This window comes from Thalassophryne amazonica, chromosome 21 (assembly GCF_902500255.1).
Source record: "Thalassophryne amazonica chromosome 21, fThaAma1.1, whole genome shotgun sequence".
NCBI classification, from domain to species: domain Eukaryota; kingdom Metazoa; phylum Chordata; class Actinopteri; order Batrachoidiformes; family Batrachoididae; genus Thalassophryne; species Thalassophryne amazonica.
In genome coordinates this window covers 26,002,291-26,026,464 of record NC_047123.1, presented here as the reverse complement: position 1 = coordinate 26,026,464, position 24,174 = coordinate 26,002,291, and the positions used below count along the sequence as shown (strand labels likewise).

At 39.8% G+C, this 24,174-nt stretch overlaps 2 protein-coding genes and 1 long non-coding RNA gene across 6 annotated transcripts in view; 2 read left to right on the top strand and 1 right to left on the bottom strand.

The window, feature by feature from the left end:
- Nucleotides 1-8,341, bottom strand: part of LOC117502893 — a 36,358-nt gene extending 28,017 nt beyond the window's left edge. For both annotated transcript variants that reach the window (XR_004558428.1, XR_004558429.1), the window contains exons 1-2: nucleotides 8,331-8,341; nucleotides 6,602-6,603 (exon numbers count right to left, since the gene is read on the bottom strand). This is a non-coding gene — a long non-coding RNA (uncharacterized LOC117502893). The remainder of the gene's footprint in view (nucleotides 1-6,601; nucleotides 6,604-8,330) is intronic.
- LOC117502891 (estrogen-related receptor gamma-like) overlaps nucleotides 1-11,837 on the top strand; it is a 40,223-nt gene extending 28,386 nt beyond the window's left edge. For both annotated transcript variants that reach the window (XM_034162028.1, XM_034162027.1), the window contains exons 5-8: nucleotides 1,312-1,422; nucleotides 2,834-3,016; nucleotides 7,903-8,172; nucleotides 8,796-11,837. In XM_034162028.1, the coding sequence (XP_034017919.1) occupies nucleotides 1,312-1,422; nucleotides 2,834-3,016; nucleotides 7,903-8,172; nucleotides 8,796-9,040 (809 nt within the window). In that variant the 3' untranslated portion in view covers nucleotides 9,041-11,837. The remainder of the gene's footprint in view (nucleotides 1-1,311; nucleotides 1,423-2,833; nucleotides 3,017-7,902; nucleotides 8,173-8,795) is intronic.
- Nucleotides 11,838-15,917: 4,080 nt separating this feature from the next.
- Nucleotides 15,918-20,695, top strand: si:ch211-57i17.5 (usherin). 2 transcript variants are annotated; one of them, XM_034162196.1, is made up of 6 exons: nucleotides 15,918-16,073; nucleotides 16,906-17,069; nucleotides 17,160-17,264; nucleotides 18,242-18,313; nucleotides 18,400-18,573; nucleotides 20,394-20,695. In XM_034162196.1, the coding sequence occupies exons 2-6, from the start codon at nucleotides 17,013-17,015 to the stop codon at nucleotides 20,481-20,483; spliced, it is 498 nt and encodes a 165-aa protein (XP_034018087.1). In that variant the 5' UTR covers nucleotides 15,918-16,073; nucleotides 16,906-17,012; the 3' UTR covers nucleotides 20,484-20,695. The 2 variants fall into 2 exon arrangements, with proteins under 2 accessions (XP_034018087.1, XP_034018084.1); XM_034162193.1 differs by lacking the exon at nucleotides 15,918-16,073 and having other exon boundaries at nucleotides 16,806-17,069.
- Nucleotides 20,696-24,174: the final 3,479 nt, after the last annotated feature.

Genomic DNA, 24,174 nt, shown 5'->3' with positions numbered 1-24,174 from the left:
TGACACCATCAAAGGGGTCACGGGGCACTGAGCTTACCTGGCTTACTCATCTTCTCACGAGTCAGCACTACAACGTCCACTAAAGTATATGTAGTGTACAGTTTCCAGCACAGGGTGGGCTCAGTGGAATTAGGGATACGAGGTGTCATGTGGGCCAGTAATACCCTCAAAGTTTCCACTGCCTTTATAGAGCTATTCAAGGCTACGACAAACACCGACACTGTGTAGACCAGGTAACCCAACACCTCAATAAAGGCATCCGGAGTGACGTTCACAATGATTAGACAGATGCATTTTTCTTAGCAATGGATTCAGTGTCTGATAAGTGTGTGTGTCTCCAAAGTTTCCATCAATTTGAACTGCACAGTGATGAGGGACAACAAAACTTTTGAAGATGAGCAGTTGTCACTGGTGGCTCTCAAGTTGTTAGGTATCCCAATACAGAACACAGTGCCATGCCAACTTGGGGTGCAACAGATCAAAAAAAATTCACAGTGCAGCTCGTAATGGATTGGATCACTGTTCGGATCAGCAAAAAAGAGTAGACAAATATAGCTTTGCTTTCGGAGAGGCACACTACTCGAGACTAGCCATTTTGGTTTCACCAGTGCTCAGCTCAGGACAGCATAGGGAAGGCATGGTGCACACTCCCTTCTCAACTCCTGATGTTTCAAAGTGATTATTTTCGTGCTTGGACCCCAACATACATTCAGCCTGCAGCAGGCTCTGTGCTTTAAGCATGTTCCATTGTGAAAACACAACCGCTTTGATTTCACTGCAGCTCTGCATTGAGATTTGTGCAATTATTTTAAAAACAATTCACTATGACATAAATCTGTATTTCATATCGTTATGTAAAACTGACAATTGACCATTGATGTAGTAGATCATGTGTGAACCGAACCTCAACTTGAACTTTCAACAAAACAGAGCAACTCTCACTATTGAGAAACCAGCACTGTGATACTGTCAGGGCAGTTGTCAATTTTTCATCAGTAAAATTAATTAACAGTTCCTGTTCAAAGGCTGAATAATACTCAGTTGATTCTTTTTTTTTAATTAAAAAAAATTTAAAGCTGTACTTGAAGAACCACATTTTGTTTGTTTTAATTCTACCAAGATTCAACATTGCAACATGTGCTGCATGATGTCAGACTCAGTATTTATTTATTATAAAGCCTGTGTGTTTGTGTGTGTGCTGTTCGTTGTTAGTACATTATTTAACAACGTCTAGCGGGGCTGATTTTTATTAAACACAGTAGAAATACTGATTTTGCAAGCATGTCATCATTACTGGTTTGTTTTCTCTAGGTGTGCGCCTGGATCGGGTTCGGGGCGGCAGACAGAAATATAAGAGGAGAATAGATGCTGAGAACAGCCCTTATCTCCACCCACATAATGTCTTCCCCCAGAAGAAAACATGTAAGCAAGCAAAGAAAACGTGCCATCAACTGCAAAGCATGTTCTCAATGTTTTCATCATGATGACCAATTACAAGCATTTGTATTGTTCTGCAAGTTCCTAGGCTTTGGCAGAACCATAGGCAGGTACTCTGTACAATGCAGTTAATAAACAGATAGATGAATGAGTCCATCCCCTCCAGATTTTTGACACAATTACTTCAAAACAGTAAATGCTATCATCTTATAAATCTACAAATTAAAAGGGTGTATAATGAGGATTAAGGGATTAAAATTTGGTGAACCTTCATCCATCAGATCAATAGAAAAAGCAGGTTATGTGTGGGCTTGTTGCAAATAATCTTATCACATGCATGATGGAAATTAGGAGCAGGCACTGCTTTTATCTTATAAGGCCAGACTGGCTTAGATAAGCCAGTCTAAAAACACATGGATGTAATTTACAGTCCGTTGTAATGCAGTACTGGCCAAGATAAATGCTTTATCTTCACATAATTGCTAACCTTGCCGCAAAGCAGAAAGAAGTACTATTGTCTATTTGTATGTCCAGGACAATATCTCCAAAATGCATGGAGCAATTTCTATTAAACTTGGTGTATAAACTCATTGGACTATCCTACTGCAACACAGGTTAAGTCAAGGTCATTGATCAAAGTTTAAGGTCAAATCAGAGGTCACTGTCACTGATATCTTCAAATAAAGAACACGTTTAATCCAACCTGGTGGATAAACTCAAAGGACTGTCCTCTTCCAACACAGGTTAAGTCAAGGTCATTGATCAAAGTTTAAGGTCAAATCAGAGGTCACTGTCACTGATATCTTCAAATAAAGAACACGTTTAATCCAACCTGGTGGATAAACTCAAAGGACTGTCCTCTTCCAACACAGGTCACGTCAAGGTCAAAGGTCAAGTTCAAATCAGAGGTCATCGTTACTTTTCGGCAGCAATATCTTCAAAACGCAAAGAAGCATTACAATACAACTTGGTGAATAAACATCCTGCATGGATGTCTGCTCTCCTGAGTTTAACAAATCTGTCACACCTCTCATATGATGACGTTAAGTGAATTGAAAAATTAGCTGGAGGTGGCGATGCACTGCAATCACCTGGATGCCAAGTTAACTTAATATAGGCTACCAGCCCCACTACATATTAGCTAGCTAATGAGACAACATGGTTGCATGTTTTGATTTGAATTTGATAGAAAATGTGCAGTTCGATTAAACAAAGACTCCATTATTAGCATAACTAGCAAAGGTCGGAAGCCAAACAGTGACAAAAATGTCACAGCTTTGTACAATGACAGTTAGTTTTGTTTGTTTTAACGCATTAATTAATGGTAGTGTTGTTGGTTCGATTTCTTTCTTTTGCTGAGATTAAAATCACGTATATCTCTCTTTCTCTCTCTCAGTCTCTGCTGGCAGTATTGTAGAAAACAAAGTGGTGTCTACGCTCCTGGTTGCCGAGCCAGAGAGCATTTTTGCCATGCCAGACCCCACTGTACCTGAGAGCGACATCAAGGCTCTGACCACGCTGTGTGACCTCGCTGACCGGGAGCTGGTGGTCAACATCGGCTGGGCCAAACACATCCCAGGTATGATTCAGGCTTTCTAGCTCGCTAGCTCAGCTGCTTGCACGCTCACACATATTGGCTCACATTAAGACTATAATCAGATCAGAAGGGGAGGATTGCTGTGACTTGATGCCCAGAGGATTGAAGGCATGTTGGCATAGCTGTGTGTTATGCATCAATCATTGTGTGTTACACAGTTTGACTTCACTTTACTGGTGCGATTTGAAGAAAATGTCACCCAGAAGACCCGTGGTCACCCCTGCTTCTCACTCAATGAGCAGGAAGATAGACTGCAGGGCACCCGGGGATCTTAATGACAAAATGTAGCATGCAAAATGTAATTTTACTGAGTGTGACTCAGGATGGGCAATCTAAGGGTGCATTTGCTATAAAATTTGGTGAAATAGTTGGATCTGGCCTGGAATGCAAACACTTGTATGGACTGTTTTGCAACAAAAAATGATGCCTTGGGATTAAAATCTACAATTTCTGGGTGCTTGTTTCTGCTTGTGCACCCAGCCACACCCAAAACATCACACTGGGAACACCTGGGCTTTCTGTTGATGTCTCCACACTGGTTACAAAATGGAGCGGATATATCTGTCTGTGTGCGTTGCCCTACAACAAACAACAACAACAAAAAACTTGTTTAAATCTACGCGTGTGCTTTGGTGTTTGGTGTCAGCATTCCCATTGTTCTGTTCGAAGATGAAGAAGAGCATCGCGGTGCCTCCTCTCCATCACCTGCCCCTGGCAGTTCCTGTCTGTTTCCTCGTCGTCGGCTCTTTACTGTCAGAGCGAGAGACAGATGGAATCTGACTGATCGGTGTATTTGTAGCCCTTTGCCAGTGGAACGTTTGGCAGGGAGAGCGGCGGTGACTGACTGACACCGCAGTGACCCAACCTGAGGGGAAACGAGGAATAGTGACTGAAAGAGAGAAGCACTGTTTTTTATTTTACTCCAAATTTTACTCCAAGTTTTCAAAAATGACAAAATAAAAATGCGAAAAACAAGAAAAGATAAAATGGATTTCTGTCAGCGGATATAAAGGCAAATAAATGTTAACTGATGAAATGGAAAATGTGCGCTAATCAGATTTTTACTCTGCATGATGTTGCATGAGCAAGTTATTGTAATCGGTCCTCTGTGCATGTTTTTTTGATCAAGAAAGAGGAGGTGATGGTCTAGTGGTTAAGCGTTGGGCTTCAGACCAGAGGATCCTCTGTTCAAACCCCAGCCTGACCGGAAAATCACTAAGGGCCCTTGGGCAAGGTCCCTAATCTCCTAGTTGCCCTAATTTACCATTTAAGAAAGACCCAGAAAAGAAGAGCCACAGAGGCAGATTAAGAAAAACACAGACAGAGAGAGCAAGATAAAGATGAAGATAAAAGCTCAAATCAAAGAAATGGTGACAGGCAAAGAGACAAACAAGACTGAGACTCAGCAGGGACAGATACAAAGACAGGTAGGTGACTCGAACAGAAGAGATTTTTTTTAAAAATACCCCTTAACAATGCAATGTCACATTGGCTCTAGGTAAGTGGCAGGACACACGGCCCCCATCCCTGCAAGAACCACAGTTCTGGGCAAAGTGGCCCGGGCCATCTGAGTTCTATGCCCCGGGGAGCCGAGTGTGATGGGTTACCGCCCTGGTTGCTCTCCCCGTGTCTGCTCTTATCAGGCAGATTGACAGAGATGTGGGTTGAAATCTGTGGGCCAGACTGGCAGATGAGCTGGCTAAAGACCGACTGCCCGCTTTGCTTTTGGCCTTTTTTACTGCAAGCTGGCTGTCAAACATATCCGTGAGTCAAAGTGTGGAGATATGAGTGTTAGCACTGCCCAGGGGCATAGCCAGGAAATCATTCTGGGGAGGTCTCACTGTTCACTAGGTGTCAACATCATAGTGTTATGAGCATTTCAGAAGTGTGAAACATTTTCAGATGGAATTTTCCATGTAGTATTAAAAAAAAAATCGGTTTTGATGCAACTGTGTAAGTAATTGAAGCATTTTTTTCTTTTGAGCCTTTTGAAGCAGTCAATCGTTCAAAATGGTTTCATTTTGCCCTGTTTCAAAACGGAAAATAATTTCCAGAAGCATTTAGGTTTTTTTTTCTTTTTGTTCTCAAAGTGAATAGACAATTAGTTCATCTGACTCAAGGAACAAAACAAGCCTTATTTCTACACAAACGCTGTGAGGAATATTTCAAGAATAGTGATCATTTGCAAAATCAAAAATGAAACCGTTTTTGCAAATTTTGATGTAAATACTGTTATAAGGAGATGATCAAAATGAGATTCATATTCTTCTGGCTGCTCTTTCAACAGTCACTGCGTTAAAACATCTAGTCCATCTCACGCTTTTCCAACTTCCAAATCACTGGTGCTATTCTTCCCAATACAATCCACCCTGCCTGCACTCTCTATAACACTCCCCATTAGTTTGAACAGCTGTCTGCAAGTATTGAACCGAATCCACCTTCCTCACCTCTACTCCTTGGAAAAGCATCATTCCACCATTCTCCCTCTCAGTCAAGAACATGCACTTCATCTTGCTCTTACCGACTTTCATTCCCCTTCTCTCCAGAGCATACCTTCAACTATGCAGCTTGCTTCAACCGGCTTCCTGCTCTTTCTACTGGTCACAATGTCATCTGCAAACCTGCAAAAGTCCTCTCTGATCTCATCTGTCAACCTATCCATTGCCATTAAACATAAGAAAGGGCTTTGAGCTGATACTTGACACAATACTACCTTGAACCCGTATATCATTCCTACTGCACACTTCACTGCAGTCGCACTGTCCTCATACATTTGCTGCACCACCCTCACATACTTTTCTGCCACTCCTGACTTTCTCATACAATACACAACTATTCTCTCAGCTTTCTATAAATCCACAAACACACAATGCAGCTTCTTCTGGCCTTCTCTATACTTCTCCATTTGTCTCTTTGTGAAATGTATCTGTCACCACAGTATCCATTTGGCTTCCTGTGGTAGCAATCAGTCATTCAGACAAGCATACCATCTTTTCCTATTGTCAGCAATTTTCAGTTTGTTCAGGTGTGAGTTTGAGAGCAGGGACCCCATGACAGCTTTTCAATGTCTGCTCAGATCATTTCAAGGATCCTTGAACAAACATCACATCACATGTTTTTTCAAGGTATGAAACCATATTGCTACTCAAAGATCTTCACCTCTCCTTTCAGACCAGCTTCTAGTACTTCTTCCCATAACTACATGATCAACCTAATGTCTCTGTAATTACTACAACTCTGCACATCACCCTCATTCTTATAAATGGGCACCCAAAAACACCAATGCCATTGCTCCTAAACATCTCCATACCTCCACTGTTACACCATCTGGACCAAAAGCTTTTCCACTCATCTTCCTCTGATAGCTATTCTCACTTCATCCTTATTAATGTGTCATGCATTGATTCACCCTCTCCACATCATCCAACCTTCTGTGACACTCAATTTGTGTTCATCAGCTCCTCAAAGTAGACCCTCCATCTTCTCAACACACTTGCATTCTTTATTACTGTACCATCCTGCACATCCTTTACAGCTTAATCCCTCTGTCTGAAAGGTGTACAACACTTCTCATTGAAAATACCGTACTTTAACTTTTGTCTTTATTGAAGGTCTAACATTGAAACAGACACTGTATATCTGTACCATCAATACCTGAGATTTCATCACTTAGCCCCCAACACACACACACTTTCCAGGTCTCTCTCCCAGATCGATGGTTCAGTGCCAGATTACTGATCCTTATCGACCAATGAAATTGTGCACAGACACAGTATCCAATCAACTGAGGAAAATGGATGCCAGTGACTTCCCTGTTGTGACTGTAAAAACAGACAAATTGTGATAACAATCACAGCTCTTGTCAAAAATATGAGCACCTCCTTTTCCTACCGTGGCTCTATAAAATCATCTGCTCCACAGCAGTGAAAGCGTTCATGAGTGTTTGTCTGCAGGTTGATGCACGAGATGTGCGGCGACTTAATCCCACTCATGTTGGGTGTAATTGTCAAAGCAGGTGTGTTTTCCAGAGTGTAATTAATATTCACCAATGAGTTGCTCTTTTGTACTTTGTTATGCCTTTTGATTATGTTTCATGTCATTTTCCCCATTACTGTGTGAGGAATATTTCTAATAGAGTTTCAACCCAAACTAATCTGAGCAGTGCAGGTTGGTAACTGTAAGAGGTTATTAATTAAAACTACAAAAATGCTAACTGAAATGCCAAAGTAATGAAGAAAGGAGTGGGGGGAAACCCATTGAGTTCTCTGGATGCAGTCTCGCCAACTAGGTTTCCAATCTCGCCTGAAACCTTGGCGTCAAAGTTGCAAGATCCCTGTGAAAACACGCCTACTTCCATACGATGTATTCCAGTCCTGTTACACAACTGTAAAGGCCCCCAACAAAAGCAAACCTCAACAGGCTGGATGCATGCCATCGAACACACTTCCACACCATCACAGTTGTCCCAAGAGCCTCATCTCCAACCTGACACTACATATAACACGTAGCTGCGGACCGCTGTTTCTTAAGATCGGGAGATCAGGTGAACAATGCTGAGTCAAAGAATCTACAGACCAGAAATCTCCTCAATTTGCAATGGTTGGCAGCAACAAATATGAGGCAGGTCACAGAAAACACTGTGTAAATCTACTGGAACAAATCAAAAAGATTGGTCTTGGTCATCTCAGGCCAAGTGTCAATGAGAAGAAACTGTGGTGTTTGACAAAAGGATAAACCAAAGTTGTCATCATCATTCCTGGCTGAGGGATCATTGCATTTAATTAGAAGCAATATTAACATCCCTCAAACCATTTTTGGTCAAAATAATACTGAGTCCCACTTTTTTCTTTTTTTTTGTTCCGTCCTAGGTTTCCCTTCTCTCTCTCTGGCAGACCAGATGAGTCTCCTACAGAGTGGTTGGATGGAGATCTTAATCCTTCGTGTTGTGTTTCGATCACTGGCCTTAGAGGACAAGCTGGTGTACGCTGAAGACTACATCATGGATGAAGAGCAGTCAAAGCTGGCAGGTCTTCTCGACCTCAACAATGCGATTCTGCAGCTGGTGAAGAAGTACAAAGCCATGGGACTGGAGAAAGATGAGTTTGTGGTCCTCAAAGCTATCGCACTTGCAAACTCAGGTACGTTTTTTTTCCTCTCATTTGTAACCTTATAAAAAGACATAAGATCTCATAATAACAAAACACTTTCTTATTCTGCCACTTTATCCGAAACTACCTTAAAATTTATACCATTTGTTTCAGTCTAGAATCATCCTTTGCAACAACTTCCTTGAAACTTAAGTTCCAGTTTTTAGGGTAAAGCTGCTAACAAACAAACTGAAGCTGACATTTGCATACAACAGCAGTATGTCCCTGTGCAATATTAATAAAATGTCAATTCAAAATCATGATCAAACACTTTAGAAAGATGATATTGAAAATACTAGCCCCAAAGTGAAAACTTGATGCAACAAATGTGTATGCAAAGAGTTTAACATGACATCTATATTATGACTTGTCCAGCCTTGTCTGGATATTCTTTTGAAAGTATGTTTTTGATTGTTCATAAGAATAAATACATGTCAGCTTAGACATAATTTGTGTCATTATTGTGTGGCTGCACAAACCATTTAATATTTAAGTACTATTGCACGGGGACATGCTCATGTCTACTGTGTCCTGTAGCTCCTCTGTGGAGCCCTTCCTTTCATTCTTCTCTTATGTTGCAAAAATAACATCAACCATCATGTCCCACTTATTAGATTCCATGCAAATTGAGGATTCAGAGGGAGTTCAGAGACTCCAGGATGTCCTTCATGGGGCTCTGCAGGACTATGAAGCCACCCACCACCCAGAGGACCCCCGGCGTGCCGGAAAACTGATCATGACCCTCCCCCTCCTCCGGCAGACGGCTGCACGTGCTGTGCAGCAGTTCTGCAGCATCAAACAGGACGGCCGCGTGCCCATGCACAAACTTTTCCTCGAACTGTTGGAGGCCAAAGCCTGACCACCACAAAGGCAGCCCTCGCTTTGCTCGGCATCAGCGGTTTGGACAGCAAAGAATAACGGGTGAAGGTGGGGGGTCTGACGCCGCGTATTTGTCCATTTCAGCTTAGACTCATCAACGGCATCGTAAATCTGCAGCCAAGGGGGTGAATTCTGATGCATAGCTGAACTTTTTTTGAGCCGAGTTCCAGTGAAACTTCCAGTGGAAGGTTCAACTTCCATTTTAATGTCTTTTCGACAGCAAGAACATGACTGTATTTCATCTTTGAGTCAAATGTGTTGACCTGCTTTGATGTAGGAGCTTGAAGCTGATGAAGGATCGTGAAGAATCACCTTATGGACATATTTCCTGTTCCATGCCAAATGTAGAGCTTCTTTTCTCGAAAATCACCTAATATACTTGAAGATCCTTCTGGATTAATGTGTCCATCTTGACGTCTGTTAATCTGAACTGCATTTAGTTCATTTTTTTTTATTTTTATGATTTTCAATGTAGCCCTTGCAGAGAAGAGGTAAATGTGTACTTAGAGGTAAGTCTTGCCAAAGAGTAAAGACCATTAAAAAACTACCAGCAAACATCCACAATCGTGTACTGCCTGTAAGACATTCATTCTTGCTCTGAAAATATCTCGGTAAGACACGTGAAGCATTCTTATGCATAATGGGTGGATTTAAAGTCATACCTAAAATTTTTGATGAAAGCAACTAGACTTGTTTTATCATCAAGATATGTCACCAATCATCCAAGTAGCTTCTTCAGTCTAATGCAAAGAAATGTGGTTTCCCCAAATTAGTGTCTTTACTGTAAACCAGACATTGTGGTCCGGGTTAACAATAATAACCCATTTTTGTTAATATTGCCCTGGAGCGTTATTAAGGTCAACTTGCCATCAAGAGAGTCACTGATTGTGCTCTTCTTGATGGACTGGTGAATTCTGTTGGGGAAGGATGAAATGACAACACTTTTGAAAAAAGCAATTTTCTCATGTGTTGAGTTGATGTTTCATACATGTAGCATACAACAAGCGATTGTTACGGGTCCCACGGAAATGCAAGGGATTCCCAAAATAATTCATATTTGCAATGGAAAAAACAAATTTGAGCATCTTGAATATTCTGTGGTTCATGGAAGATCACGGCATAATGACAAAATATCCCAGTTCATCACAGATAACCTCCCAGACCCTCAAAGGTTTTCCAAGAACAAGGCTTTCAATCATGGCTGTCTGTAATGCACAGCTATGGAAATGACAATGAAGTTTAAGTCCTTCATCCCTAGTTGAGGAACGGTCCAGGAAAAATAGCTGAGGATTTGATTATACCTTTGCCCGAGGTTCAAATATTTTCCTAAACAGCAGTTTACAAAAGTGGGCAACTAATCACTGTCCCAGAATCTAAAGCCAAAGAATGACAACGACTCAATGAAAACTGTTGCTGAAAACTGTTAGAAGACAGAAATACTCAAGCAACAGAAGTCATTCGTCATCTCTATCCTCAAAGAAAGTTCATGTAAACATGATTCAAATATTAACCTTAACTGTATGCGTGTGAACATCTCCGTAATTCAACATCGCCACTAGGGACAGTACTGCATACAGCACCAATAAGTGCAACATAGACGATTAAGCCCACAGCTTAAGCAGATTTCAACCTTTTCAGTCTCTAGATCAGGTTAGGTTAGACCGGTTGTCTGCCTGGGTGGTTGCTATCCAGGACCCAACGCAAATTCATAGTGTATTGGATGCTGTAACATGCAGCACCAGCATATGCTAACCTGATCTATGAGTATAGTTTACATCTTATCCTTTCAGGAGACATAATATACACAGTGATGCTAATATGTAGCCGTTGTCGTCATGGCAATCCCTCGTGATGAGGAAGACTGTCTCTTGACTGATTCCCAGATGGGATGGTGGACTCAGAGATGACTGAATAGGCCCACTCTTGACATGCAGCACCGTAGTGCAAACCGGCCCAGTTGTTTTGCACTCAACCTCAAGATATCTTCAACTCTGATGATGGAGAATCTTTGGTGACAGATAAAACAACTAAAACTAAGATAAACAAATGTTTAACCATTATATAAAATGTCAGGGAATGAAGTATTATATGTCCTGCTACAACTATAAAAGTAAAAGTGGTATTTATTCTGTTTTTCTGTTTAATTTGCTAATGTTGAATCAGTAAGTAACTGCTGGCTATTTTTTATTTAAGTATTCTTAATTGATGAATATCACTATAAGATAATTATCTTTTTTAATAGTTTCTCTGCTGTATTTACAGCACTTGATACCTATACCATATAAGACAACCTGATTATACTGTATGTGGATACTTGAAGATCATAATGTTGTAGAGTTGTGTATATCCCTAAATGTAACTATGTAAAAAGGCAGCCATATAACCTGGATTAAGGTCCTTTCTCGGGTAGACGGCTAAGTGTAGAATTAAATTTGTGCACCAGTGATTCTTTTAGCCATCATGTGTGGGGAAAGTGGGTAATCTGTCAGTGTGTTTCATGTGATGACCAGTTTGTCATTTTTACTCACCATAAATGAAGGGATTAAATTTGAGAGAATAAGTACAACATTCTGCTTATTTTGCTTCTTGATGCAACTGTGACACTACAATGTGGATATTGTTGTGGCAAAACTATTACACGTGTGCAAAGGGGTTCAGTGTAATTTTTTAAATGTATATTTGTGATGCTTTTTGCCAACAGAGATGTTGGGAGGACCTGTGCCGTGCGATCTTTCTCAGGTGGATTCTTGGGCAATAAAGATAATCCTCCAATGCAACACTGGAGTCATTTAGTGTGATGTTTCTGAAGGGCACTAACACTCTGAAACAAATTCATTAAGAGGTGGTAAGTGAGTCCAGTCTGCTGGACTGTCATTTCCAACTATGTCCCATTATGGCACATTTAGGCCGTCAGCACCCGGCTCGGATGGAGATTTGTAATTAACACCTATAATGTAATGAAGTCTAACAGTGGCTCCAGGGAGCGCTACTCATCACAAGGCTGGTGAGGCTGATAAAAGCAAAATATCCATCATGAACGCTCCATCGTGTTCCAGAGACAGAGAAGGTGCCATGCCTATCCCACGTCAGGTTTCTTGCTGAAAAACCTGTCCATCTTAAACATCTTGCCCATTTTCTCAAAACTCAAGAGACCTTCACCCCCAATTGGTTCCCCCTGCTAGTATAACGTCTGTGAAACTAGGGATTCCCACCCGCAACGTCCGGATAAATCATTAGAGCTGGATCATTGCAGGCATCTTGGAAGACATTCGCGACTGAATGAATTAAAGCCATCATTTATAGTTTTGGCAAAGGATTTACAGCTGGATGCCCTTCCTGGCATTAACCATCGATTTATCTGGGCTTGATTGAGTCTGTTGAACTTCTACTCATCGCTGTGCTGCTGTGGTGTTCGCACAGAGTCTAGACACAAAAATCAGAAAAGACCTGTGACTGCTTAAATAAATTTAGATAAGAATAACCACACAGATTTGTTCATATTACATCCAGACATGGTAATGTGTACGGCGGTATTGTTTTCAATCCTGTGTGGAAACAAATTTACTCCAAGGGTTTTGGTCTTGATAGAATGATCAAGGACTATAGCCAAGAACTAAGTGGTTTGATATTGTGAAAAATAAATTGTTAAAAGTCGAGGTCAAACTTTTAGCCCGGGTGTTTTGATTGGCTATTGCAAGAAACTGGTTAACACCTCCAGTGACAATTAAGCACTAATACAAAGTCATATACTACATTAATAGTGGTCACATGACCTTCAACTTTAGGTGACCTTGAAAGGTCAAATTCAAGGTCACAGTTTATTTAAAACAGTTGGGAGCAATTATGGGCTGAAAATGGTGGAAGGGCTTTGTGTTTTTCCAAGGATTTCAGCAAAAATTCATCAAATGTTGAGACCACACAAAACCATATATTATGGTATCACTGAATCACACAGAATTCATTTGCATGAATGAGTTTCAAACATGAAGTGCCTCTTCCAGTTGAGAAAATAACACAATGCTAAAATACCCTCGGCTGTATGAGCATAGAATAGCAAACAATGTGACCTTTTGACCTCTTAAAATAGGTCAAGGTTAGCCATCTTTGAACTTGTCCAAGGTTGGTGTCCCAAGAATGGTCCCTGTGAATTTGACGACCCTAGCAGTAATAGGACTGGAGTTATGACGTGCACAGTCAGACGGACGGATGGACGGACGCAAAGTCTTTGCAATACGCGATGGCCATATTTTGGCACATGGGTAGTCCCAGTGGGTGGAATGATCACCATAGCAACAATAACCTGTTTTGGATATTAATTAGGTCACAGGGTGTGTGCGAAAATTATATTTCATCTCATGTAGACTATATTACTTGAAGTAGGCACACAAAATCTACAACTGACTCCAAGGCCCCCACTTGATACAACATTTTAGCTCATAAGGTCATCTGGCGTAGAATTTTTCCCAGAGCTGGACAGGGGGGATTTGCCAAGGCTTCTTGTTCATCTGAGCCGAAGCTCGATAACCTCCGAGGAATCTCTGGAGCATGCTGGAGGTCTTGCCGCACATCAGCTGTCGGCGAGTGAGTTAGTGATCTTTGAGTGATAATATGTCCTTCTCCTTAAATGACTTAGTATGTGACTAACGCCTATGTCGCCAGCCACCGTGGTGATGGATGAGGCATTGAGAAGATGGGCTGTTAAAAAAAAAGGCTGATTCTAGCACTCAGGGGTGAGATCACTCCCTCAATAAAAAAAGCATTGTCCCGAATCATCACAGCGAGGTATGAATGCTGATGAGGCTATTAGACGGAGGAGAGCTCGTCTGTAAAAATAAATCAAACGAGCTGTTCGTTAATGTGGGGGGCTCCTGTTGGAAAACGCAGCGGGGGCCAGATTCACATAAAATGTCAAATAATCACTTTATTTGTCTTGAATTATGCAATGACTGCTGCATATGCAGCTTTTGTCCTTGGTGTGCTGTTGCCCTAATTTTAAATTTCTTAACATTTTATTCCAATCAAGCTTACTAATTGTGCAAATAACCAGGATTATTCCTGAATGGCCCCATCAGTCTCAATTATTCCTCCAAAGCATAAGTGGACAGTTAGAGGCCTCAGCAAAAGTGTTTTTTGGGCAAAACCTTTATGCTGCATAGTCACAATAAAAAATATTGCTGTAAATAATTAACTGATCATAAATACGCTGATTAATAATACCTATATAACTATAATAAATAGATCTGCACCTGCCTCAAGATGTCATCTTCACCATTTTATTTTCTCTGATCAACAGCCAAAAATCCCAAAAATATAAAAATTTTGATATCAGCTGTAGAATGTAGACAACTTTTTAAAATAAACTCTCAAAATTGTTCGTTTGTTTTAAAAAAATGCAGCTGTTTTGTTTCCGATTTCTTTCAATCTGTTGTTTTTAAATCGTTCATGTGCTGCTCAAACATTTCGCCTGTTGTGTGGCGCCATCTTGTGGTTACGCAGCACATTACATCGCACATTCTGCTTCAAAAAAGTCAGAAAAAAGTAACAAGTGCATCATAAACGCACATCAGAAAAAGTATTTCTGCAAGGGAGACAGAGAGGACTAAAAATTTCACTCCTTTTCTCTGCCATTAATTAAAATGAGTCTTTTGAGGTTAAATAATTATATGAAAATGCAGGAGACATTTGTAAAATGTAATATGTGCAGTTCACAGAAAAGTGCAAGCTGCGAGCCAAGCTGGATGTGACATTATGGCCTTGATTCTATCAAAGCTGGGATGAAAAAACAAATGCTTTTTTTTATGTCACACAGACTCTGACAATGAAGCTTTTTTAATACTTGTGACATCAAAAACTCCTTAACAGTACATGGTAGACACATAATACTTACACCAAAGGTACCCCCTGGGGAGTAGATGAGCTGATTGCTTTGGGGTTGTTTGTCACAAATGTTTGCCTATTACTATAGGTGTATATGCCAAATTGTGGTCTTGATTTGTATCATATTTGGGTGATTCTTTAACTACGGGCACTATTGGCCTTGTAAATGTAATTTCCACCACACCATTGCCTTACAATATAAAGCGCCTTGGGGCAACTGTTTGTTGTGATTTGGCGCTATATACATGTGCTCTGATGTCACTGTTTATCTCCATAGAAACTACCCAAACAATCTTTCATACAAATTGTTTAAAGGGACATTACAGTGTTGTGGTGGAAATTACAGCAATAGTGTGGGACAACTACATTTTGTTTAAAAAAATCACAACAGTTGTATGACATTGAATACCCCAATTATGTTTTATTTTACTGATATTTTATTCAGAGATATTTTAAAACATTAGAAAAAACGTTTTTTTTTAACCATTCATTTTTATCATTGAAGATCAAAAGTCTGGGTGTGGGACAAGCACAAAACGGCAATATTTGCATATAATGATGCTGAAAAAAGGTGAAAAAGTCATCAGACTACTAGAACAAATTTCTTAACACTTTCATTGTAAAGATAACTATAAAAGTGTGAAATGTCCCCTTTTTTCTGTTTTTCATACAATATGATCAAAGGACATAAGTGCCCGTAGTCTAAGAATCACCCATTTATGCTGGGATTTTTTAATTACAAGTAATAGAAATTCTGCACATATGCAAGACACTTGAGGACCAGCTACCACCTCGCCTCTCCAGGTAAAGTGAAACCAGACACTAGGCTGTTACCATGGCACAACTGAAGACACGCAATGACTGATGGGAGTTTGGGACGGTTCGGAGGCCACGCATACAGTTTGGTCAAGGCTGTATTATTCACTTGGATGGGGGTGTCTTGAGTGGGGCTACAAGTATTGTGCAGTTTTCTTTGAATAGTTTCACCTCATCTCTGCTGTGTTGATGGGAGGAAGGACGGGGTGACAGGTGTGCTGCTAAAAGCCTTTTGGATCAATGTACAACTCAGTGAGAACTCAGTGAGGGGCCCGCCAGCAAACCCCCCGCCTCAGGTGGAATCACGGACCTCAGCACTGGTGAGATCCTGCAGTATTAAAACAATGATATTTCTTATTTGTGATCCCCAAGAGCTGTTTCTGGATCAGTTCTGCAAAGAAACATGAAGTAGGTGTGCTGTAAACTTAGTGAACAGCATGGACCAAAAGATACTAAAAATATTGTATAGCTAGAAATGTGGCGTATATATGAAAAAAGGAGAATTCATAAAAGTGGTTGATTAAGGAGCATTATTTCTGCAGGCTGGAAAGTAGGCCATGAAAGCAACCGTGTCTCCAGTTACAGTGCTATCTCTGTACAACGCTCTTTCTCATAGCAGTGTATCATAAACTGGAATACATTTTGACAGGGATAAATCCTTCCTCGTAACACAACCCTATCATACATATATATATATATATATATATATGTATGTGTGTGTGTGTGTGTGTGTGTGTTTTGTTTTTTTTAAACATAGCTTAATAATTTAACATATGTTTAACATAACTCAAAACTCAATTGGATGTTTTTTTTTTAACGTAAGTGTAATGTAATAATGACATTTTGTGCTGCTCTTCATCAGTACTGATGATACCATCAGGTTCGGAAAATAAAATAAATGCGGAGGAATGTGAAAATACCACCACACAACCCTGCAGAAAGGATTTTGCATGAATGTACCAAAAGCAGACACTTCTTCCCTCTCCCCGATCTCTTTGTGGGGTACATGAAGCCTGAAATGAGCTTGTCAGAAAACAGCAATATTTTAAAAAACTGGACACTTGTAAGGAGTAATCCTGAGTAGCATAAAATTTTAATATTTTGCAAGGGTGCATATGTTCCTGTCACAGTGAAATCTGTCCCTTCCACCAGATTCATTGAACCCCACTCCTCCTGAAGGAGGAGGAGGAGGTGAGCAAGCAGAGGGAGGTGACGGAGGCGGCCGACCCCTCGTCCGTGAACTATGGTTTGTCGTAGTGATGGCGTGCATCGCCTTGCTGCTGCTGGCTGTCATTTTGGCGCTCGTGCTGCACAGGGTAAGACTTCTGTTCAATCAGGACGGCGTGACATCACGTTCTGGCTGCAGACTGAGCAAATCTCAATCCTCTCCGTTTCTCCTGCACTAGGCCCTGAACAAACCTCCCCTCACCAGAGAGCGCCCCCCACTGGTGGCCTTACCGCTGCAGAAGAGGAGTCCCATGGCTGCGTCTCCTCCCAGCAATTCCATTTTGGTGAGGCCACAAGGAGGTCAAACCAATGGTCTCCATTAATTTGTCTGTTTGCTGTAATGGAATTTTGCAGCGTTCATAATCACATTACTGCTCGACGTGAGCTGTGCCTGATTTGATTGTTCCCGCAATAGTTTATTTGTTTTTGGATTGGTCTGCTGCATCCAAGTACGGCCAGATTTGAGCTCTTTTGTCCCTTTATATGCCCTTTTAATTCGGAGACATACGAGATGACAGCATTTACTGTTTTGCAGTTATTGTGTTGACAAGCTTTGACTTATTTACTCCTTTATCCAACTATTCACTCACCCCATTTTACAGGTAACCTGCCTAGACATCGCTTGAAACTATTTCAACAGCGGTCACATCACCATGGATTAGATCTACGACAGCAAAAAGAAAGCGGGCAAAATACAATATGAAAAATAAAAATATTATTTGGTTCTCACAACATAAGAAAGATGAGATTGTGTCACTTGAATTTAAAATAAATAAATAAGTCAGGTCCCTTCAGCTGAAAATATGAATGTGTCCATTCGATTTCAATGGTGATCTTGATGTGGTTAATTATCCCATAACATTTTTTAAACATTTCCTTAAATAACTCAAAAAGTGTTTCAGATTGCATTTTGGTCTGGATCTGGATGAATTAATCAGTATTTTATTCTTGGAGGAAGATGCACACCCCTGTACTGTGACTGACAAGTCAATGAGTGCAGTGCAAATATCATTATTCTGCACAAAATGCACATCATCTGCCTTGCACACAGTAAATGATTTCTTTATTGCAAAGTAATGGACTCACATTTTGCAGTTATGCTTTATGTTAAACATCTGCAAGTGTACATGTAGAAATCCTCCTGCCAGAGACGACATTTAGGCCTGAAATGTCTCGTTCTAGGCTTCTGAGACAAATGTAACTAATGCACGGTAAAAAGTGCTCTTTGTTCTTTTTCCAATCTGCACATTTCTCTTTTCAGTTCGACACCGTGCCGGACACCACGGGTTTCTCCAACACTGTAACTCTCAAAGGCTTCACAATGAAATTAGAGGTAACACAAGCACACTAACGATGATGTAAGGCCTGATTCAGTGGTGAGCATATTTGGTACACAGGAATATTTTCTTTTTCCACCAGGAGGTGATGGAAGATAAATGTGAGGCCGTGGAGGAGGTGCCTCCACAAGGAATGCTGGAGATCCTCAGCGTGAACTCTCTGAGGCGCAGCGTCAGCCAGGTGATAGACGGGAAGGTCCTGACACCGGACGATGAATCGTGGGATCCGGACATTTCGGGTCACGACAGTGGGATGGTGAGAGAAACACCAGAAAGCTGTGCTGATCGCCAACACTCTGGAGACGTGTGCGCTTGTGATCTCCTCAGGCTTTATGGAACTGTGTTTGTTAGTAAGATATCTTCAGAATACCTTGAGATTCTGATGAAATATGGCAGGTACATTGTGCCAGTAGATGGGAAGAAGTTACTTGACTCTGGTTAGAATCAGTCAACGATCAAAGCCAGAGGTCAAGGTCAAACGCCTGTCCCCAAGTCGATATAAGAAAATGACAAATTTTATGGAAATTAATTGATATCTTGTTTTTAGTGAACTTGACTGCTTAAAATCGCATGTAACATTTAATCATTGTAGTTATTTGCCATATCACCTAAACTACAGACCTTCTACTCCTTTAAAAAATGAAAACAGGCTTCTGTGAAATGTTTAAGTCATTGAAGGGCCATTTCACTGCAGCTACAGCAGAATCCATTACGTGGCGTTATTTCACAACCAAATTTTACTGCTTTCAAAATTACGTTAAACACGGAAAACTGAAGTTGGGAACTTTAAAGTTCTGAAAAATGTTTGTTCATGTGATGGATCCAGTGACATATTTGAGTTTTGTTGTCTTTACAATGAACACATAAGTTATTATAGTTGTGCACGGTGGCTGAGCAAGATGGCAAAATGTCTCAAATGAGTGTATTTGTATTTGTGGCCTCAAGTCAGGAACAACAGTACAGTACCATAATCATTGCAGCTGTCTTTGAAAAAAATAAAAAAAATAAATTACGCTGGCAATTTCAGAGATAAAAAGAATACAAACATATCGCAGACAAACAGAACCAATTTATCGAAAGTAATTAAATAGCATTTGTTAGGACGCCATTTTGGATAAATTGGAGCACTGAATTTCTGCCGGTGTTTAAGATAAGAGAAATATAACAATAAAAATCCACCTGACAGTACGCTTAAATGGTTTTGTCTAAGTAGGAACTCATAATTTCTCACTTTACAGCGTGTTATGAATGTGCACTTGGATCATCAATGACTTGCATTTTCAAAAACTGCAAATTTTACATAACGAAAAATCTACGCAGTTACATTATCCTCTCGTCAAAACGTACAACTGGAAACCGCTAAAAATCAGCCATTTTTGGCTTTATAGCAGAGAAGATTTAAGATTCCACATTTTGCATTTCCTTAAAATTCAACATATTCGCCACAATATATGTGCAAAGGTTTTAGGCACCCCAGTGGGTCAAAAATAAATTATCCAATTTGAAATGTCCAAACATTGAACAATAATTAAATGTTATATTTTATATTTCATTAAAGAAACAATTATTTCTCAAGTTATAAAGCGCATAAAAAACACTAAATTTTGATTTCGTTGAAGACGTTCCACCAGGTACATCTCACACGTTCACCCGCACACCTGTAGCGATCACTGGATGATGGTAAAAACCTTTTAAATAAAACATTTTGAGAAACCACAGATGATTTAAAAGAATTTCTGTATATTTAATCAGTGTGCAAGATTCAGTGTACTCTAATGGTGAAGTTGCAGAATGCATAATGTCGCCGTTCACGATTTTGTTTCATGTTTTCTCTTTTCTGATGATTTTATAAATATGAGGGTTATTAAGACCAAAAAACAAACAAGCAAACAAACGGAGTTTTTCCCTTTTGGGCTACTGTATCAACATGGCCGTGCAACATGGTGGCCTCCATTGTAGATTTAGCAGGATTTTACAGACATTTTAAGCACATTAAAGTTGTTGCGCATTTGTCACCTATCTGTATTTAAATGCCTAAATCATCTTTATTTCTTCTAACATTGTTCTCCGTTGTAGTTTATGGATGACGAGGAATTTGTGGACACTATTAAAGGCTTCAGCACCGTGAGGAAGGAGCACACCATGTTCACCGACACCAACCTTTGACCCAACCACGACCCCTGGAACCTACAGACCGCTCACTTCACATGTAAAAATCACTTAAAATCGCCTTTCTCTCAGATCTGTCCAGTTAGAGACAGTGTCGTCTCTCAGATCGATCACCGCTGGAGGACATTCCAGAAAGTGAGTGAGAAAGGAATTATGACTAACTTCAGCAAGAAGACAAAAACAGAAAACAGTTGAAGATGTTTGGACGGAAAGCTGGCTGACAGAAAATTATGTTCCTGCGTGTGTATGTGTGTAAAATATATATATATGTATATAAAAGGCTAAAGAAACCAAATAGAGTTGTGGACATATGTTTACATACGTTACCAGACAATGTGTGTGTCTTTCAGTGAGAATGTCTACTATATTTCCATGTTATTTTAAAATGGCTTCAGCCACAAATGAGAGCGGTCTTATCCTTTGTCCTGGTGATGAACTGCAAACTTTGGTCAAGTTATTGTTTCATAAATATCAATTTCTGAGCAATGGCATAATCTTTGTCAGTCTTTCAAGTCATGATGTTGGAGCGCTCTCTTAAAGGTGAATGATGCCACATTTCTAGCTGATGTGTCCAAGTCCTCCATCAATTCCTTAGTTATGATCCTGAGGTTCTGCTCAACCTTTATCACACAGTTTCCCAATTCCTGTGTGTTAATTTGGGGTGAGAGGAGTTACCCATAGTACCTTTCTTCTTCATCCTCCCTAAATGCAACAATGCACTGGTTCTACAGGTAGGTTCTTGAGTACAGCCAAAGTTTCAAAGTTATGACAGGCATTCAGAGGCTCTTAGATTAACTCCTGAAATCTCTCGTAACTCTCCATACAAGAAACAGTAAGACCCATCAGGCCAGTACCTATTGGAGAACTGATGCAGATGAGAGTGTACAAAGCCCTCCGAGCAGGATGCCAATCCACTCCAGGTTAATTCCCAGGAAAGCCTCGTACCGATTTACGGAAGGGTGAAGAAAAGCTTTTAACAACTATTAAATAACTTTGTAAGGAAATAAAGCAGACACTAGTGTGTTTCCCCAATGGGTTCCATGGGCTCTACATTGGATAGCATTTATAAAATATACAATTTTTCAAGAGTAAATTATGAAAAGTTCCTACCATGAGTTGCAATGGTGTGTGAGTCTAGAATGTTTTTTTTTAATCATAGACCTTAGACGTCAAGTTTATGGAAGAACTCAACAATTTTATTTCCTGTTGATTATGAAATGTTTTAATGTTAATTTACTGTTTTAATGTATTTATAAATTGTTTAGGTTCTTGAGAAATATATCATATACACACACGATTATTATTATGATCAGTATTATTTTATTATTACATCTATTTTGTCATTTCATTTTATTTTATTTTTTTAAATGGACCACAGTGGAAATAAGTGTTTTCACTTTCTTGTGTCATCCATGTATTTAACGTATTTACAATTATGTACTTACGCTGAACTAAATAAAAATCACACACGCTTTTAATATACAGATGATTTACCACCCGCTGCTGGAATGGTGTGTGAGACCAGAATGTAATTATCTTCAGCTAATATCCAAAAATATTAGTCCTATTTGGCAGCATTCATCCTTGACCCAAAATACATAAGCGTACCAAATGGCAAATGTCAGCTCTCCGATTTCTGTGTGACTGAAGTTGTGTGCACACACTACTTTTTGTCTTTTCTGCATTATGCCGCAAGCAGGTACTTTTATTTTCACACACCCACAAACAGAGATGGTGGGGGAAGACATCAAATGCACTACAGTTCTCACTCAGGGTAATGGCAACATGACATTTAACTAAAGTGACCAATTGAACTACAAAAACACAAGCAACACTGTTAAACATGAACCACAATAATATTTAACACCCCAAAACCCCCCAACTCCCATGGAGCATTGCAGCACAATGTCCATTGTCCACCATTAGCTAATATCACTAATTTCTTCAAAAATATTAGTCCTATCAACTTTCCATTTTGGCAGCGTTCATCCTTCACCCAAAATACATACGCATACTAAATAAATGGCAAACGTCAGCTCGCCCCAGTTTCTCCGTGATCGAAGCTATACACACGCACACATAGGCCACTTGGCTATTATCATATAGATTCTGACTTCGATTGTTGAGATACAAGGTTGTTCAATAAGTGCAGAAAGTGAAAAGAAGAGTTCAAATGTTTGGGGGGTTTTTGTGACCAAGGTATATGTAAACGTATATCTGCAACTGCACATGGAGATATAGAAAAACACAGCTAAGTATTTATTTTTTTAAGGAGCCCCAACTCGTCATAGACTGCAGCAGCATCTCTCAGGTGAGTCTCACAGAATTGGAATAAATGTGGTTTGTAAGTGCCATTAAGTGAGGCAGCAGTTAAACTACATACCCATCTTGATACATTAAAGTTATTCATTTATGTTGCTTCTATTCATATGCATAAAAAAAAAATTAGTACATCTAATAAAACACATTTTTAAAGTGACTCAAAGTTGTGTAGAGGTCTTCGGATTTATTTGAAATGAGCTACAATGTGACAAGGACACAAAACAAATGTACATTTACAGTCAATATGGTTACAAAATGATCATTTACATAATAAATTAATATACTGCGGTACCACATGAGAAAGTAAACACGAAATCCCAAACAGGGAGATTATACTGCATTAAAAACAAATAGGAGCTGGTTTAATGTACAAAATTGACAGGCATTTATAAAGGCAGCCTCTTGTTGCTTATTTTTCTGCATGTATAAATATAAAACCACTAAGTTGTATTTCGACTGATATGTCTGCTAAAGAAGACCAAACTCTGGCCTGAGATGCGATCCACCGACCTCCATGCCGACTACCATTTCATCACAAAACCAAAGAGAAACACGTGAGTAATTTACGTCACAAGCAACTCAAAATCCGCCCTAATCAAAAATAGACGTTTACGTCAAATGGGCCGAACAAGAATCCAAGTTTTTGTGCATTTCATTTCCACTCACGTTGATCTCATTACTGTAGTGTTAACAAATCTGTCACCGTAAACGTGTTTCGATCGCTAAAGTGCTTGCAGCACATGCCAGGTTGTGAATCTTCTCAAAGCTGGCCAAAGAAGCTACAAGTCTCCTTCAAATTGCAGCTACGCTTTGTGCAATCTTCCCCAACATTCATAGTTTTCATTTGCATACTTCTCCCAAGCGCATGGTTCCATCTGAAACAAAACGCCTCATTAAATGTTAAATTTTTCTGACTCACTTAACTAATGAGCAAACTAAAGCTAACCAATAGTACTGTTAACAGTACTGCAGTAGATACTACTGCAGCCAACAAACATGTTTTAAATGGTTAAGAACAACTAGTACTAGCATAATCTAGGATTTGGAGCATTTAAACTGCTTCAACAAATCTGAACAGAAATACTATCTTGGTTTATTCAAGATGCTACACTCAGTAATTCCTGCAACCTGCTCAACCAGGTATTTGTGGAAGTTTTTAAACTCGAGTCAGAGAGCACAGATCAGAATAACAGCTTAAATCCTGCTACAATAACCACGGTCACAGCTGGAACAATATGTTGGTAAAATTAAGTCAGTGGAAAAACAGTACACATTTTTTTGTACTTCCTTTAAATTTGCGCAGGTGTGATGATTTCTACAAGTTTTTGGAATTGTTTTTCACTGTGATGCAAGCAGTTGTGGCCTT

What these genes read in the sequence shown, in the direction of transcription:
- si:ch211-57i17.5 (XM_034162196.1), top strand. Translation starts at nt 17,013, where the DNA reads ATGGCGTGCATCGCCTTGCTGCTGCTGGCTGTCATTTTGGCGCTCGTG. An exon ending in CTCCCAGCAATTCCATTTTG is followed by an intron (nt 17,265 to 18,241) that starts GTGAGGCCACAA and finishes TTCTCTTTTCAG; the next exon opens with TTCGACACCGTGCCGGACAC. An exon ending in GCTTCACAATGAAATTAGAG is followed by an intron (nt 18,314 to 18,399) that starts GTAACACAAGCA and finishes TTTTTCCACCAG; the next exon opens with GAGGTGATGGAAGATAAATG.